Source organism: Ruditapes philippinarum, unplaced genomic scaffold, assembly GCF_026571515.1.
Source record: "Ruditapes philippinarum isolate M1 unplaced genomic scaffold, ASM2657151v2 ctg19604_1_1_1_1, whole genome shotgun sequence".
Classification (NCBI taxonomy): Eukaryota; Metazoa; Mollusca; class Bivalvia; order Venerida; family Veneridae; genus Ruditapes; species Ruditapes philippinarum.
In genome coordinates this window covers 1-14737 of record NW_026864789.1, presented here as the reverse complement: position 1 = coordinate 14737, position 14737 = coordinate 1, and the positions used below count along the sequence as shown (strand labels likewise).

General features: G+C 30.2%; 1 protein-coding gene across 2 annotated transcripts; it reads left to right on the top strand.

Moving 5' to 3' along the window:
* Positions 1 to 3131: 3131 nt before the first annotated feature.
* On the top strand, positions 3132 to 10315 carry LOC132726788 (uncharacterized). Of its 2 annotated transcripts, none has more exons than XM_060712155.1 (6): positions 3132 to 3201; positions 3749 to 3823; positions 4678 to 4875; positions 5578 to 5646; positions 9278 to 9334; positions 9764 to 10315. In XM_060712155.1, exons 2-6 carry the CDS (start codon positions 3782 to 3784, stop codon positions 9827 to 9829), a joined length of 432 nt encoding a protein of 143 aa, XP_060568138.1. In that variant the 5' UTR covers positions 3132 to 3201; positions 3749 to 3781; the 3' UTR covers positions 9830 to 10315. The 2 variants fall into 2 exon arrangements, with proteins under 2 accessions (XP_060568138.1, XP_060568136.1); XM_060712153.1 differs by having other exon boundaries at positions 3152 to 3271.
* The last annotated feature ends 4422 nt before the right edge of the window (positions 10316 to 14737 follow it).

Genomic DNA, 14737 nt, shown 5'->3' with positions numbered 1-14737 from the left:
ATTTTAATTATGCTGTAGGCTTACGTCAAGGGGAGGTAATGTCTCCTCTGCTATTTTCTCTTTTTATGGAAGATTTAGAATTGTTTTTACAAAACAGTGTCGACTCTGGTCTATTACTGGAGGATATAATTTTAATTCTTTTGTTGTTTGCTGACGACATGGCTATCATAGGTCAGACACCTGAGGAAACTCAAGAACTTTTAGACACTTTAAAAATTTATTGTGATAACTGGGGTCTTAAAGTAAATACAACAAAAACAAAAATAATGGTATTCCGTAAAAGGGGTGGGCTCTTACCAAAAGAGAATTGGTATTATGATGGTAAAAAAATTGAAGTGGTAAATGACTTTAATTACTTGGGAACAGTTTTTAACTACACTGGTAGCTTTTTATTGAATCAGGAACATTTGATAGGTAAGGCGTTAAAGGCTATGAATGTGTTATTATGTAAATGTAATGAATATGATCTAAGTCCAAAGTTATTTTGTCAGTTATTTGATGCTTTTGTTGTTTCTATTTTGAACTATTCATGTGAAATCTGGGGATATTCTAAGTCGAAACCAATTGAAAGAATTCATTTAAAATTTTGCAAAAGATTATTAAAAGTGAGACAGAATACATGTAATGCATATGTTTATGGCGAATTGGGAAGATACCCATTGTATGTAAATAGATATATAAGAATAATAAAATACTGGATGAAAATTGTTGAGACTGATAATATCTTATTAAAAACTATGTATAATACAGCATTAAATGACAGCAATAGTGGATGTGTAAACTGGGTCACAAATGTGAAAAAAATTTTGAATGCTTATGGATTTTCATATGTTTTTGATCAAATAAATTACATAGATAAGAATATATTTTTGACAGAGTTTAAAAATCGCATTTTGGATGTTGTTAAACAAGAATGGTTTGCTAACTTAGAAAATAGTTCCCTTTTATATTTTTATAAAAATGTCAAGAGTACATTTGAATATGAGAAATATTTAGATATTTTACCAAAAGGATTTAGATTTTATTTTTGTAAATTACGCATGAGTGGTCTTCCTCTTAGAATTTAAACAGGAAGATTTAATAGAAACCCTATTCCCCGTAATGAACGATATTGTTTATGTTGTAATAATTTAGATATAGAAGATGAATATCATTTTATATGTATATGCAGCTTTTATTCAGAATTAAGAAAAAAATACATAAAGGATATTTACGTCAAAAGACCATCTGTTTATAAGTTTATCAAACTTTTGAATTCTTGTGATAAAACCGAGCTCATACAATTATCACTGTTCATCAAAAACGCTCTTGCTTTAAGAAATTCAGTATTAACTGTAGAAAGATAACTCTAATACATGTTCTTTCTCCTTATACACGATTAATTGTTTTGATTTATATGTATTCAAATTACTACCATTACTGTCAAAAATAATTCTGTTTTTATTGTATCTCACGTTGACATATATAATTATTGATATGTATATACAAGATGATGTACTATGTACAAATCTGAATAAACTATCTGTTCTGTTCTGTTCTGTTCATTAAACAATAATAAAAAGAATATCCTCTATTAATTTTATTTTTTAAAATATAAATTTTTTTTAGTTTCTATTTCAGATGAATATTATGTAATGAAACACGTCATTTTTTTTTTTTTTTCTAGTTTTTGTAATTTTTATGACATGAATTGTCTGTTTTCATTTTCAAGTGAATTCTCACCTTTCTGGTACATAGATTTAACAAAATATACATAATATTATGTAGAACTATAAGTCTGTTAATTATAGAAATCGATTTAACAATCTTAGATGTATACTGTACGTAAGATATATCGGAAACCCTTAGTTTTACACACCTTTTCTTTGAAACCTAGAAATGAATTATTCTTTAGACTAAATGAGATTTTTACAGAGTCAAACAAATATAAGATCGTGTATATATGGGAAACCTATTTATTCATGGATATTTTTCCTTGACGAAAGAATTAGTTTGTGAATCTGAAATGTTTTAGGCTTATAAATAGACTTCACTTCATACAAATCATATTTTTACATATATTATATAAATAAATACTTATGTCATTCTTTAGCAAAAGCCCAATATGAAAGCATAAAAACCATTCACTCTCAATTTAGACTACATCTTTTTATATAAATATTCAGTGTCTTTTTTCATTGTTATTATTAATTTAATTAAGATAAAAATGTCAAGTGCAAAAAAAGAAAGTTAAATAGAATAAAGAAGACTACCCCCACACCGCTTCAAAGGTATTTTAGCATAAATCAGGTATGCATAGTTCAACAGCAAACTAAAATATGCGATATTGAATGGATATATGTAAAGAAAACCATCATCCGAGAGGCCACATCGTCACTTAGTAAAATAAGGTTATGTTTTGAAACTTTCAATTAATGTCTTTTATTGAATATTGCTTTTGAAATCCTTCCCTATCTCCCATATTCTCTGGTTTTAACTATTTCAAAAACCAGGAAACAAATAGACCGAGTGTTTGGTCGCTTTGAAAGTGATGAGGAAGTAATCATGAATGTAAATTGCATTTGGCAACGCCAAGGTGAACCCGTCGTCAGAGTTGGCATATACCAAAATGAAGCATGGTTTCGTCTCTTGCACCAAAAGGAATGTTTTGTTTTGTGTTATTTATTTTCCACAAACATTGATAATGTTTGTCTGTTCCAAATACAGTTTTATTTTGTTTCATATATATTTGAGTTCATATTGCATATTGGTGTCAAGACATAATAAGTATACTGTCTATGGAGCATAAACATCATTTGTATCAAAACAATATTTGTGATAGTGAGCAAATATCATAAAACTTAAGAGTCATTAAAAATACAATAAAAACAATATAGTTATACATACATACATGTATACGTGTGTATGTTATATATAATTTGAAAGATATATATGTTTTTTTTCATCATTTCATCATTTCACTGTAATTTGAAATTTATTCTCATTTTCGACCTTAAATTTGAAGATGTTCAATATTATTCAAATTAACAAGATTTTTTTTATCTTGCCGCGGTTAACGGTGATAAAAATCGGTGCTTTCTTTCAAAATCTCGGTGTTAACTAAAATAGTTATTACGTGATATCTTTTGTTGGGTTCCTTGTATTTAATATTTATCTTTGTCTGTAGTAGAGTTAATCATTTGCGGGATTAGAACCATTTAGGTAAGACTATACCTAATGTTATATTCATAAAAAGAAGCTCTACGGTTTTATCTTTCGTGTACTTTAATAAGTATGATATATTATTTTCATTTTGTACATATTCATAAAATAAATATTTTTAAAAAAAATCCTTTAAAATTTAAATAATAAATATATTGGAATTTAAACAGTTTATTTTTTGCATAAGGCTTTTCTTTCTTTTATATAGATATGAATATTGACATAATCCTATCAATTTCAAAATGCATATTTTAATGTATTTTATTACTTTGTTGAATACAATCAATTATTATGTTTTGTTTCTTTTTCATTTTATAAGTATTCGGAACAAAACTATACAGCACAAACAAAATAAGTATGTTTTTACAATCTATGGGACAAAATATCTTACTTCTTTGTTCTGGTGTTAAGATATCACTGTGTTATTTCCATTTGAAAAAGGACAACGTTCGTTAGATACTTGGTTGCATGATATCAATTTCGCCAGATTTACTTTTACGCGCCATATTCGATTTAATTTCATTATTTCAAGTCATGTTCGTTTCAGAAAAAATATATCAACACGACACCTAAAATCACAATGATAAAAATGGACGCTAATAACCCTGGGTTTATTTTTATTGTAAGTACTATCAGAAAATGATTTACAAAATATGCAAAAGTAAAAAGATAAATCTTAAACTGGAACAAAATGTTATCTTAAACAATGCGTTGATTATAACTAAAGGCCATGAAAATATTTTAAACAATAAGCAAATAATATACATGTAAAAGTAGGATTGAATATTCAAATATTAAGCACTTAAAAAATTACAGTTTTGTAGTGTATTCAACTCAATTCATTGTTTTTATTTGATCCCGTTTCCGGTTTGTGAAAGTCGAGGTTGCGCGTGGTGTTTTTTTCAGGACTTTACAACAGGAACATTTTTATTGAAAATTATTATTTTGTTAACCCCTTAGTATGTATTATATTTATACCTGAGTGAATAAAGATATTTGACTTGAATTGAGTATATTAATAAAGGCAATGCATTATAATTGTATATCATTAATAATTCTAGATTAAATCCTATGTTTTGCTTAGTTTGCACAATTAAGGCCTGAATATTTAGATAGAATAATTTCAAATTCAAACGTCTGTAATAGTGAATTTGAATGCTACTACGTATATTTATGTGCAAAATTCCTTTTTCTATTTAATGCAGTTTTAAAGGTATAATGTTTTCCTGTTTTATACTTTAATAAAATTGCATATTATTTTTCCTTTTTAAATACTTGATTCTATCAGACTTATCAGAATGGTTCATGTTCCTGTTTAAATATTTTTATCAAAGTATGGATATTTTTCCTGTTATAATGCTATAATAAAAGTATTCATCTTGTTCTAATTTAATAGGTTTAATTCTATTATAAAAGTGCATAAATTAGGAGGCTTTTCGTGTTGTGCTTCCTAGTAAAACATGATATTCCTGACAGATTTCAGGCATATGTGTACTTCTTTATGGTGCGGTCAGTGTGTGTTTGTATACATATTCTGCGGACCATGTACTCGCAAACTTGTTGTTCCAAGGAAAGGTTATCTGTTGTTTTGGCTTTGTTCAGGCATTTTTTGGATGTCTCACAATGCTTCGTGATAACATCGTATTCAACAGATTTATGTCTTTTATAGCATTTGTAAGTACTCTAAAAATAGTTTTTGAGTTGTGAAATGATAATACGTAAAACAAATACTTATCATTGTTAACTAAATAATATCATTCTTAACTGAAAAATTATCATTATTGTGGTAACTGATTCCTATATTTTAATGTCCTAGTTCCACAATCGTATCTATTCGGCCATTTTCGTAAGACACGGTGTAGCTTGTCCTACAGTTCTTGATAACACATGTGTTTATTTGTATTGTCTTTTATGAACAATTTTAGATAAAACCAATTTTAATAAAGTAACCATATCATATGTTTTTAGGAAATAAATGTTGTGTGGATTTGTATAAATTAGGTGACTCATACAAGTAAAAGCAGGTGATAATCATAATCTTAAAAATATCTTAATTAAGATAATGACAAATATATCGAGGAAACCTTTTAAAACCGATATTTTTTCATCCTGTTTCCAGAAAAAGAACAATGTGAAAAACAGTGAAAACAGTTGTTTAATAGCATTCCTGGTTTGAATAATTGGCCATGAACTACTTTCATAAAAACCGCCTGCAAAAAAAATGTCTGCATAAGATTTAATGGGCGTGAAACGGAATATAATTTTAACCATTACATATAAAAATGTTGCTCTTTCAAATACTCTTATATTAAAGATTGAACTGTTTCCTGATTTGAGGTACAACATCAGTGCTTACAGCGCTTTGATTTATTTCAGGTCTTATGGAATGTGTGGATTCTGTTGAACATGATGAGGAACACATACCTTGCCTATAATTACGAAATGGTACAAATCATCATTATTCATTCATGTAACACAATAACTTTTAACCTCATGAATTCGTTAAACTTTACTACTTAGCGTCCAGTGTTTAACTACCTTTTATTGAGTTTTCGGAATATAAAGAAGGTCTAAGTAAAGACAGGTCTGACTACACACAACTCTGGTTGTACACGGTTGGTGACGGTAATTACTTTCAGTTTCAGCATGATCACTGCGGTATACCGTACCCCGGATATTGCTCGATATTATGAGGACTTTCATCCCATTTCGCGACTTTGAACGAGGAAAGAAGGTAAGTTCAGTGACGATATTTAGTCATTTTAAATTGGTTTGATATAAATTTTATAGAAAAACAAATACTTCGATAATTTCTCTAGTTGCTGAAAACCCAAAAATGATGAGAAATAGCTTTGAAATGTAATTAGGAAGTAAAATTCGTCTCTTTGCTCACGTGATAAATGAGCTCGGATCAGTCAAATTTGATGTTTTTGTGCATATACTTCCTTAAAAGAAAAACTTGAATCGAGTGAAATGTGATAATGATGATAATGTTTATGTTGTAAATGTTCAATCGACAAAAGAACCTCAGTTGGCAGTGCATTTGAGAATAAATACACATGTCAGTGTACCGAGTATTGCGTTGGAGTTGCCCGCCGGTGTCACGAGTATTGCTTTTTAGTGTAACGAGTATTGGTTATCAATATAGAGTAAATGCAAGTAGTAAACACAAAGTATTTTTAAATATTTCTTATTGTGTATACTTATTTACACTATATGTGCAGAATATGCAGAGTTCGGAGGTACTTTACTGGAAACATCTGCGAATAATCCAGATTTTCATTCCTGCTCATGAAAAATCTCAGTCGAACGAACTCAGCAATTTTGTGTTTAAAAGTTTTCGTTGCTATCGAAGGATCAACCTTTCCAGAAGTTGTTAATAATAATTGCATATCTTACTTTAAATCGTAAAAAAAAGTATCCAAAGTGCATTAATGCTGCCTCAAGATTGTCAATATTAGACGGCATTGAGCAAGTGTGCCAATATCTAATATCAACCGACTTCCTACTATGCCAAAAATCCATATAAAGGTAACTTTCGGTCATTTTGTACCTGCACTCTAGCAACGGCAGACCGTCTGCACGTGAAATTTGCTACGTCATTAGCAATGAGTTACCGTATGACTTCCGAGCGGGTACAGCTAAAAAAACCAATAATGGATTTTGATAAGATTATGATAAAGGGCAGCAGAAGAAATAAAAGGGTTATGTTCCTTATAACCTTTTACTTCATAAAGGCGTGTTTTGAAGGCTTTACACCCCACCCGTTTTGAGGCCTCAAATAGTGTAAAACATGCGCTATTCAGAAATTTTGAGTTTGAGAAATGTTGTTCAAAAGAGTGATCACTCTTTCGGCGCCACCCCCTCCCATTAAAAAGGTACATCAAGGGGATGCCACAGGGGGGATGTGCCCCTTCTGTTTGGGGTTTGAAGTGGGGCAGTAGCCCCTCTAATCGCCGAGATTTGGGACTTGTGAGGGGGGGGGGCTAAAATGGCCTCAGGTCGATTTAAACGAACGGTGTAATTAACGCCCGAAAACCTTAGACTTTATCTCAATCAATTAAGAAGTTGCTGCACCTTGAAATCAGTTTTGATGGGAAAAAACAACGCAAAATAGAGAGTTTTGGCAATTTTGAGACGTCCCCCTGTTGCCATAGTAACTGGAAATTTAAAATTGAGCATGCTATTCCACAGGCTATGGTCCAGCCAACATTTGTGCCCAGTTTGATCAGTATTGAAGCATTTTTTATAGTTTCATAGCAGTTTGAACTTGTAACAAAAGGCTTAAATCAATGAAAACAGGCTTTTTTCGCAATATGCTCATGCAGTAAAAGGTTAAGACGATACCGGCATGTTTGGACGGCATAAGCCCTCGGGCCAATATTTTACTAAGTGTGTCGATATGTTTCTTAAAGCAAACTTGCCCTGTAAAATACTATTATTAATGTCATCTAAATGGGTCCCTCGATCACAGTTTCTTGAGACATGTTTTTAAAGATTTTTACCGTCAATTTTGATGGTTCCACCCTGCTCCCGACCCTGCTTCCGACCCTGCACACACTTTATTTCACCCATATTGTGATTTGCAATCAAATGGGAAATTAAATCTCTGTATTTGCCCGTAAGAAAAGAACAGTAATAAAACTGAAAATGCATTGTTGAATCTGAATATTTAAATAAATATCATATAAACAGTACATTATCAGCAAAATGAAATGGAATCGATAAACACACGTGAAAATTAGACAAAAATATCGATTTTCCATACTAATGTGCTCATTCTGTTTTGCAATACACTGTACACTAAAGTTGGGCTATTTTGCAATACTCTGTACACTTAAAATCAATACTCGGTACACTTTCTTGTATCTTTTTTGGCCTGTATCTTTTTGTACTTTCACACTTTTTGCCTGAAATTTGGACAAAGCATACTTGGATTGTGAATTAAAAAATTGCTCGATTCATTTTTTTTATATTGGTAATATAATAAGTTCTAACGATTCTACAGTATCGCGGCCAGTATTTTCTAGTGAGCAGCGGGTCGTTTAGGGGTAGTTTAATCAATTTTACAAATACCTTTAATACTTTTACGTCTTTTAGAGCTACAAAAATACCTCTAGATATATAAAACCAGTTGAGATAAATGAAATAGCCATTAGTTTGGAAAATATCGTCGCTGAACTTACCTTCGTTCCCCGTTCAAAGTCGCGAAATGGGATGAAAGTCCTCATAATATCGAGCAATATCCGGGGAACGGTATACCGCAGTGATGATGGGAGTTTAAAACAATAAAGGAACTAAATTCACATATGACGTTATGTATTAGGAAATCGTAAATACCTTTGAAAGAGTTAAATATTCTTAATCTGATTATATAAACTTTGTGTTCATTTATAAAATTGGAATCGTTTATTATATTTTTTATACGCACGTTTGAAAATACTGGTCGTATTAGTTTCCCCCTTGGCAAGTGGTCTGGCTGGCGGGCGGGCGGGCGGGCGGCGCTCAATTTATGTCAAAATACATAGGAATGTTCACCACTATGAGAAGCCGTGTCGCGTGCACGTTCTTTTACATTAATTGTAACATGGCACGAATGTTCATCATTGAAAGACTTATTGCGCAATAATCCAGGTCCCTACTACCAAAGTCAAGGCCTCATAGAGAGGTCAAAATTTATGTACAGGGTCCATTCAGTCATCTTTATTGATGGAATGTAACCAAATGATAACTATCATGTCTATAAGTGTGACACATGTTATATAGATCAAGATCACTCGAGATGTTTTCCTTATATTGCCCAGAGCATATCTCCTATACGCATATATATTATGCCCACATTATATATGTCAAAAGCTTTTGTGATGGGCGTATTTTGCGACAATGTTGCTCTTACAAGTTGATAGGGTCTCATGAGAACCTAAGTCACGCTTATTTCTCAAGTAATAAATTTTGTATAGGCGCAAGTTATATGATGCCTAAGAGTATCTTGATTAGCATATATATGAGGGATTTATAAATCGTTTTTTTATTTTATTCATTAATCTTAATTGATATGTTAATTTTTTATTCAAAGGGGTGGAGTTGTCGATTTGTGTTGTCTGTCATGTTTGCAGTGCCATGGGCACTATCAGTAAGTATTTAGTCATGTTAAATTAGCTAACAACATGCTTCAGCCATGGGTACTAACAGTAAGTATAAGCTAAGTGCATGCTCCAGTCTATTGTCAGTACATATAACTAAAACTTTATCGTTTTTCAAAATGCACGTGTCATTTGAGGAAGGTCTGAATCAATATATTGTGTACAAAATTCATATTATTTGGTTATTGCTTTTTCCAAAATAATTTTACTTTTGAAAACCTGAAATACGCTATGATAGCTCATAACAAATGCGATTTTCAATTTAATTTGATGTTAAATTATTATTTTTATTAAATCTTTCCTTTTATACGTGCCTCCGTAAATCTATTATACTATGTTAGAATTTCACAAATATATATAATTTTGCTTCCGGACCTCGGCGGAAGTCCCTTAAATGTTGTAATTTTGTGCTGTTCCAGGTTAAACGACAGCTCGAGTTACACCGACAACTGACACGTGAAGGCGACACGAGGCGAAGAAATTAAGTAGACGATAGATTCACTCTACCTTATTGTTGTGTACCTTTCTGAGGAAATAACAATCATATTCACATACCTACGGAAACTCAAACTTTTTACGGTCAAATGTTGATGCCACGTGTTTTCAATGACGATTTCTATATATGCATACATTTAGTCTTCTAAAAAATCTGGTTTTGTTAAGATTTAAAGAAATAATATAACAAAAATGCATTGTATTTACATTAATATGCTAATCTGATGTATTGTATCCCGCTCGTTGATTGGATAAAGTTGTATTCAAACTCGCCCTAAAAGTTCTATGGAATCCAACTTTTCACAATCAACTTTACCGATACATACAGACAGCATATCTCATTAATATTGTAAATGTACATATATCTTCATCTTTGTTAAGAATTATATATGAACATATTTGTTAAGTTGAAAAAACTGCAATTGTCCTCAGTGTTTTGGGTCAAGCGAGCTACCGGTGGTGACTGCAAAGCCAGGTGGATACAATTATCACAAATGCCAGGTAAATTTGCATGAAAAGAGGTGACAGGCGAATAATTTTACAATTCCGTCAGGTTACACGCTGGTCTTTTTTAAGTGTAGTAAATTCTAGTTATCAAAATATTAAACCCAAGGCATGCTTTAAGGATAAGAAAAAATTAAATATTCAAAAGTATCTGTTTATTTCAGCTTTGCGTTCTTCTTTTTAAATAAATTTTATTTTCTTCTTTATAGATTTTGCAATCTTCATTTGCTCATTTGAAGTGAATAATGGTTCTTTATAGCTTGATAAATCAAAGAAATGTCTTTAGGGTTTTAATCATTACAAGATCTGTATAGATCGATGTTTTCCACAAAGAAATCTACGTTTTTTGAAAACTATTCAAGGAACACAGTATAGTATAGGTGTACCGTCATTGCAATATTGTTTTCGCATGATATCATTTACCCGATATCATTTTGAAAAAACCGGTCTATAGCATATTATTCTGAAGCCACCATCTCATTCACTGAAAACAAAAAAGAATTTTAAACAAACAAAAAACATCCCAAAATAAATTAATAGAAATATTATAAATAAATATACAAAATAAAACATATCTAAATTAAGACGAAAGTATTACATTTTGTTTCTTCAAGTTGTATTGTATACAGAAAACATAACTTGCTAATAGTAGATCAGTTACACAGTTTGAAGAGTATACAGTTTGTATGTCATTCGTATACTTATACCGTATATAAATTGATGACGACCTCGATAAGAAAAAAAATCTCGAAACAAATTAAGGTTGAGTGAGCACCCACTACTTTAAACGCTATTTTAAAGTTATGCATGAAACATAAAACATTAACATATCTTCCTTGTTGAAATGTTAAACTTACTTTTATATTAACAATAAACCACTGTTTGATGCAAAAGAAGGAAGAATTAAGAATTTATAAATAACAAAACCGGCATAAAATTAGTGAAAAATTAAATGATTTTTGCTTAAGGTATCATAACAATTTAAGAATAGATGATTTAGAATGGAATTCGATATGGAAGAAAAAGTCCAAAGAAAAAGTGCAGGGATATTTAAACGACAAGTCTATATGAGAATACTTAGAGTAGGAAGTGATACTGTGGAAGTAAGAGATCCACAGAAGAAATAAATCGATCAAAGTAATTTGCATAATACGAACATCTAAGATTAGGCGTAAAAAAGAGGTTGAAGGCAACACAAGAGTAACGCATGCAACTGGATGAAAATAATGGAGCATTTAGAAAAAAGTCGGAGCAAGTTTCTTGATGAAGGACAGTATGAAAAACTCAGAAAAGAAGACAAAATTGTCTGAACATTCTATTTCTCAAAACGCAAGATACAGACTGAGGATGTTCAAATTAAAAGTGAAAATTGGGCCAACACTAAACAACCTTCACGCCAATGCACTTGTCGATAACTCTAATGATAATACAGATAATCAAGGAGTGCATAAGGTTGTAAACTAAGCATGTAAATGCTCTGGAAAAAGATGTCTTCAGGCGGATTAGAATTGTTGTAATAATCTTTTCGTTTTTGTTTTTAACAATATATTTGTTCGTGTTTTATCAATGGTACTCGATTTTTCACCTAAAGGAAAAGGTAAGAACACTACAAAAGTAAACTTTTATGCTAGCTCGAGTTGTTCGAAATATTTTTGTATAAAAGAAAACGGTTTTTTTGGTTTTAAAAAATTATTTGTTACCCGAATCTTTAGCTATTAAAGGTTTTTTACTAAATTTTTATGATTTTTTTTTCAGTTTAGATGAAATACAGTTCTTCTGTTATTATTTGGGCTGCGACACTGTTTTTTTTTTCCTAATATACTGTTAAAGGGAAATCAAAATTTTGTTAAATAAACAGGGAACAGGGTATGTGTAAAGCATAAAAATTAAAACTTTAATACGAAAAAACTTACCCAGGGTTATAAAACGGGAAAACGAACACTAAAAAACGGAGGATTAGAAAATTATTTCAAATTTTAGTGAAAACCTAAAAGTTGGTGGCCCTTTTTAAATTTATTTTACCTTTCTTTTTATGGAATTTTTACAAGCAAATATCGCTTTTATAAAGGGTTTTTAAAAGCCTTTTTTTTTCCTTTAAATCCAAATTGATAAAGTAAATTTTAAAAACTAAAATATAAATTTATTTACCAACCGTTTAAACCTATTAAAAATTTATGGTTTTCCAGAAAAAAGTGAAACCTAAGCCCTACATTGAAAAAAACCCCTTTTAATTTTTGGGAAAGATTTTGGGTGGCAAAAAATTTGAAAAACCTTGTACAACCCGGGTGTAGGGAAAATTTAAAGTTTCCAAAAGTTTTTAAAGAAAAAATTATTAAAATTTTGGGTTACAGAATTTTTCCCCAAAAATAACGAAAAACTTATTTATTAATTAAAAGTATAAAAAAATTAAAATGATTTTTTTAATTAAAAGAAAGGTCAATAAATTTCCCGGGGTTTTTTTTGTTGAATGATTTAAATTTCTCCTTTTTTTTAAAATAATCAAATGTTACAAAATATAAAAATTTTTTTCAAGCCCCTATAAAAGATCAATATTTACAAAAATTGATAAAAATTAACAATTACTAAAATAAAAACAATTGATTTTTTTGGGGGTGTCCTGGCCCGGCGAAGGTGCCCAAAAAATCACTTCCCCTTCACCGCTTTGTTCAAATCCAAACCAAGTTTTTTGGATTTTTTCAGGAGGAAGCTTTCCAGTTTAAAGCTTACGGAACCCTGGTCCCCAATCCAGGGCCCTTTTCTTGCCCTAAATAATCAAAAAAGGGGCCCTTATGTTTTCACCACCAGTAAAAGTTTGGAACGTGGGGAAACCCTACATTTGGTCTTTTGGGGCCCCAAAAACCCCCAAAAAACCGAAAAAAAAACAAAAAAAACCATAAAAAAAATTTGATATTTGAAAATGAACATGGGCGAAAAAAATTTCTTTTTAGTAATAAATTATCGTGCTACTTTACCCCCTTTAAAATTTTCCTGCTCATAAAAAACCCAAAGGGGAAATTAGCCCAAAAGGAATTTTTCCCAAAACCTGAACGAATTTTATTTATTTTTAAATTATGAAGTATTAAAATAGTACCATTTCTATAAGTGTTTTTCCCCCTTTTATTATTTTCTTTTTATAGTTTAAAACTATTCTTTTTTCCCTTTAATTATTCCCTTTTTCTTGGCCTAGTAAAAAATTAATTTAAAAATTTATAAATCTAGCCAAAAAACGTAAAAATAAAAAAAACGGGGAAAAGTTTTTTATAATACTAAAAGTAAACGAGAAAATTATCAATTAATCCCTTTTTTAAAATACATTTTTCCTTTTTCTTTACACTTTTTTTTCAGTAAGATATTTTAAAGCCCCACAGAAAATTAATAAAAAAAATAAAAAAATCATTTTTTAAAAAATTCCAAATTTTATTTAATCGTCCCTTATTTTTTTTTCAAGGGCGAGGGTCCCCCCGGGGGAAGCGGGAAAAGCAGGGGTAGCGCGAGTTGGTGTGGGTTGGAGGTCCCAAACCCCAAACCTGTTTAACAACCCTAAAAACAAAACCGGGATGGGAAAAACAATGCCCTTGCAACTTAATCAAGTCGACCTAATGTACAAAAACCAACCTGCCCCAAACATATGGGGGTGATCAAAGAAAAATATTTTTAAAACTTTGGGATATAAGTTAATAAAGCACGGAAAATCCTGTATTTTAATAATTTTCAATGGTTTTCCAATTTCAAAAAAATCATCACTGAGGAAAATTTTTTTTCCTTTTATTTTTTTAACATTTAAAGGAAAAAGGAAAACAAACGGGAAAAAATAAAGCGACCAAATCGCTAACTGGGGCCCCTTTTCCTTTCCAAATTTCGGAAAAAGCACATAAAACAAAATTTGTTAGATTTTGGAAAGTGATGGGTCATACGGTAAAACCAGGCTTGAATTTTAAACATTAAAAAAATAGTTTATTAAATCTACTTATTTTTGGAAAACTTTTTTAAATAATTTTTATTTTTTAAAATACCCATAAAATTTAAGGAAAATTTATAAATAAAAAAAAAAAACCAAATTTATTTTATTTATTATTTACTAATAAAAATATATTTTGTGTAAATGAAAAGACAAAATTATACAGTTTGACTTTAAAAGTCAAATTTCTGTTTTAAAATTTCTAAAATCTTTGGCTTTTTAAAAATTTAATTTATAAAATTATTATGATTTGTTAAAACCCTTTTTTTTCAATAAATTTTCTTCCCCTAAATTTTTGTTTTCCAATTAACCCTTCGTTTTTTTTTTTTTTGTTTTTTTTATTTTTGGTTTTTGTTTATTTTTTTCTTTTTTTTGAAATTCGCAAAAATTTTAAATTGCCGTTTTGAACTTTTATTTTAAACAGCTAGCATTTTTC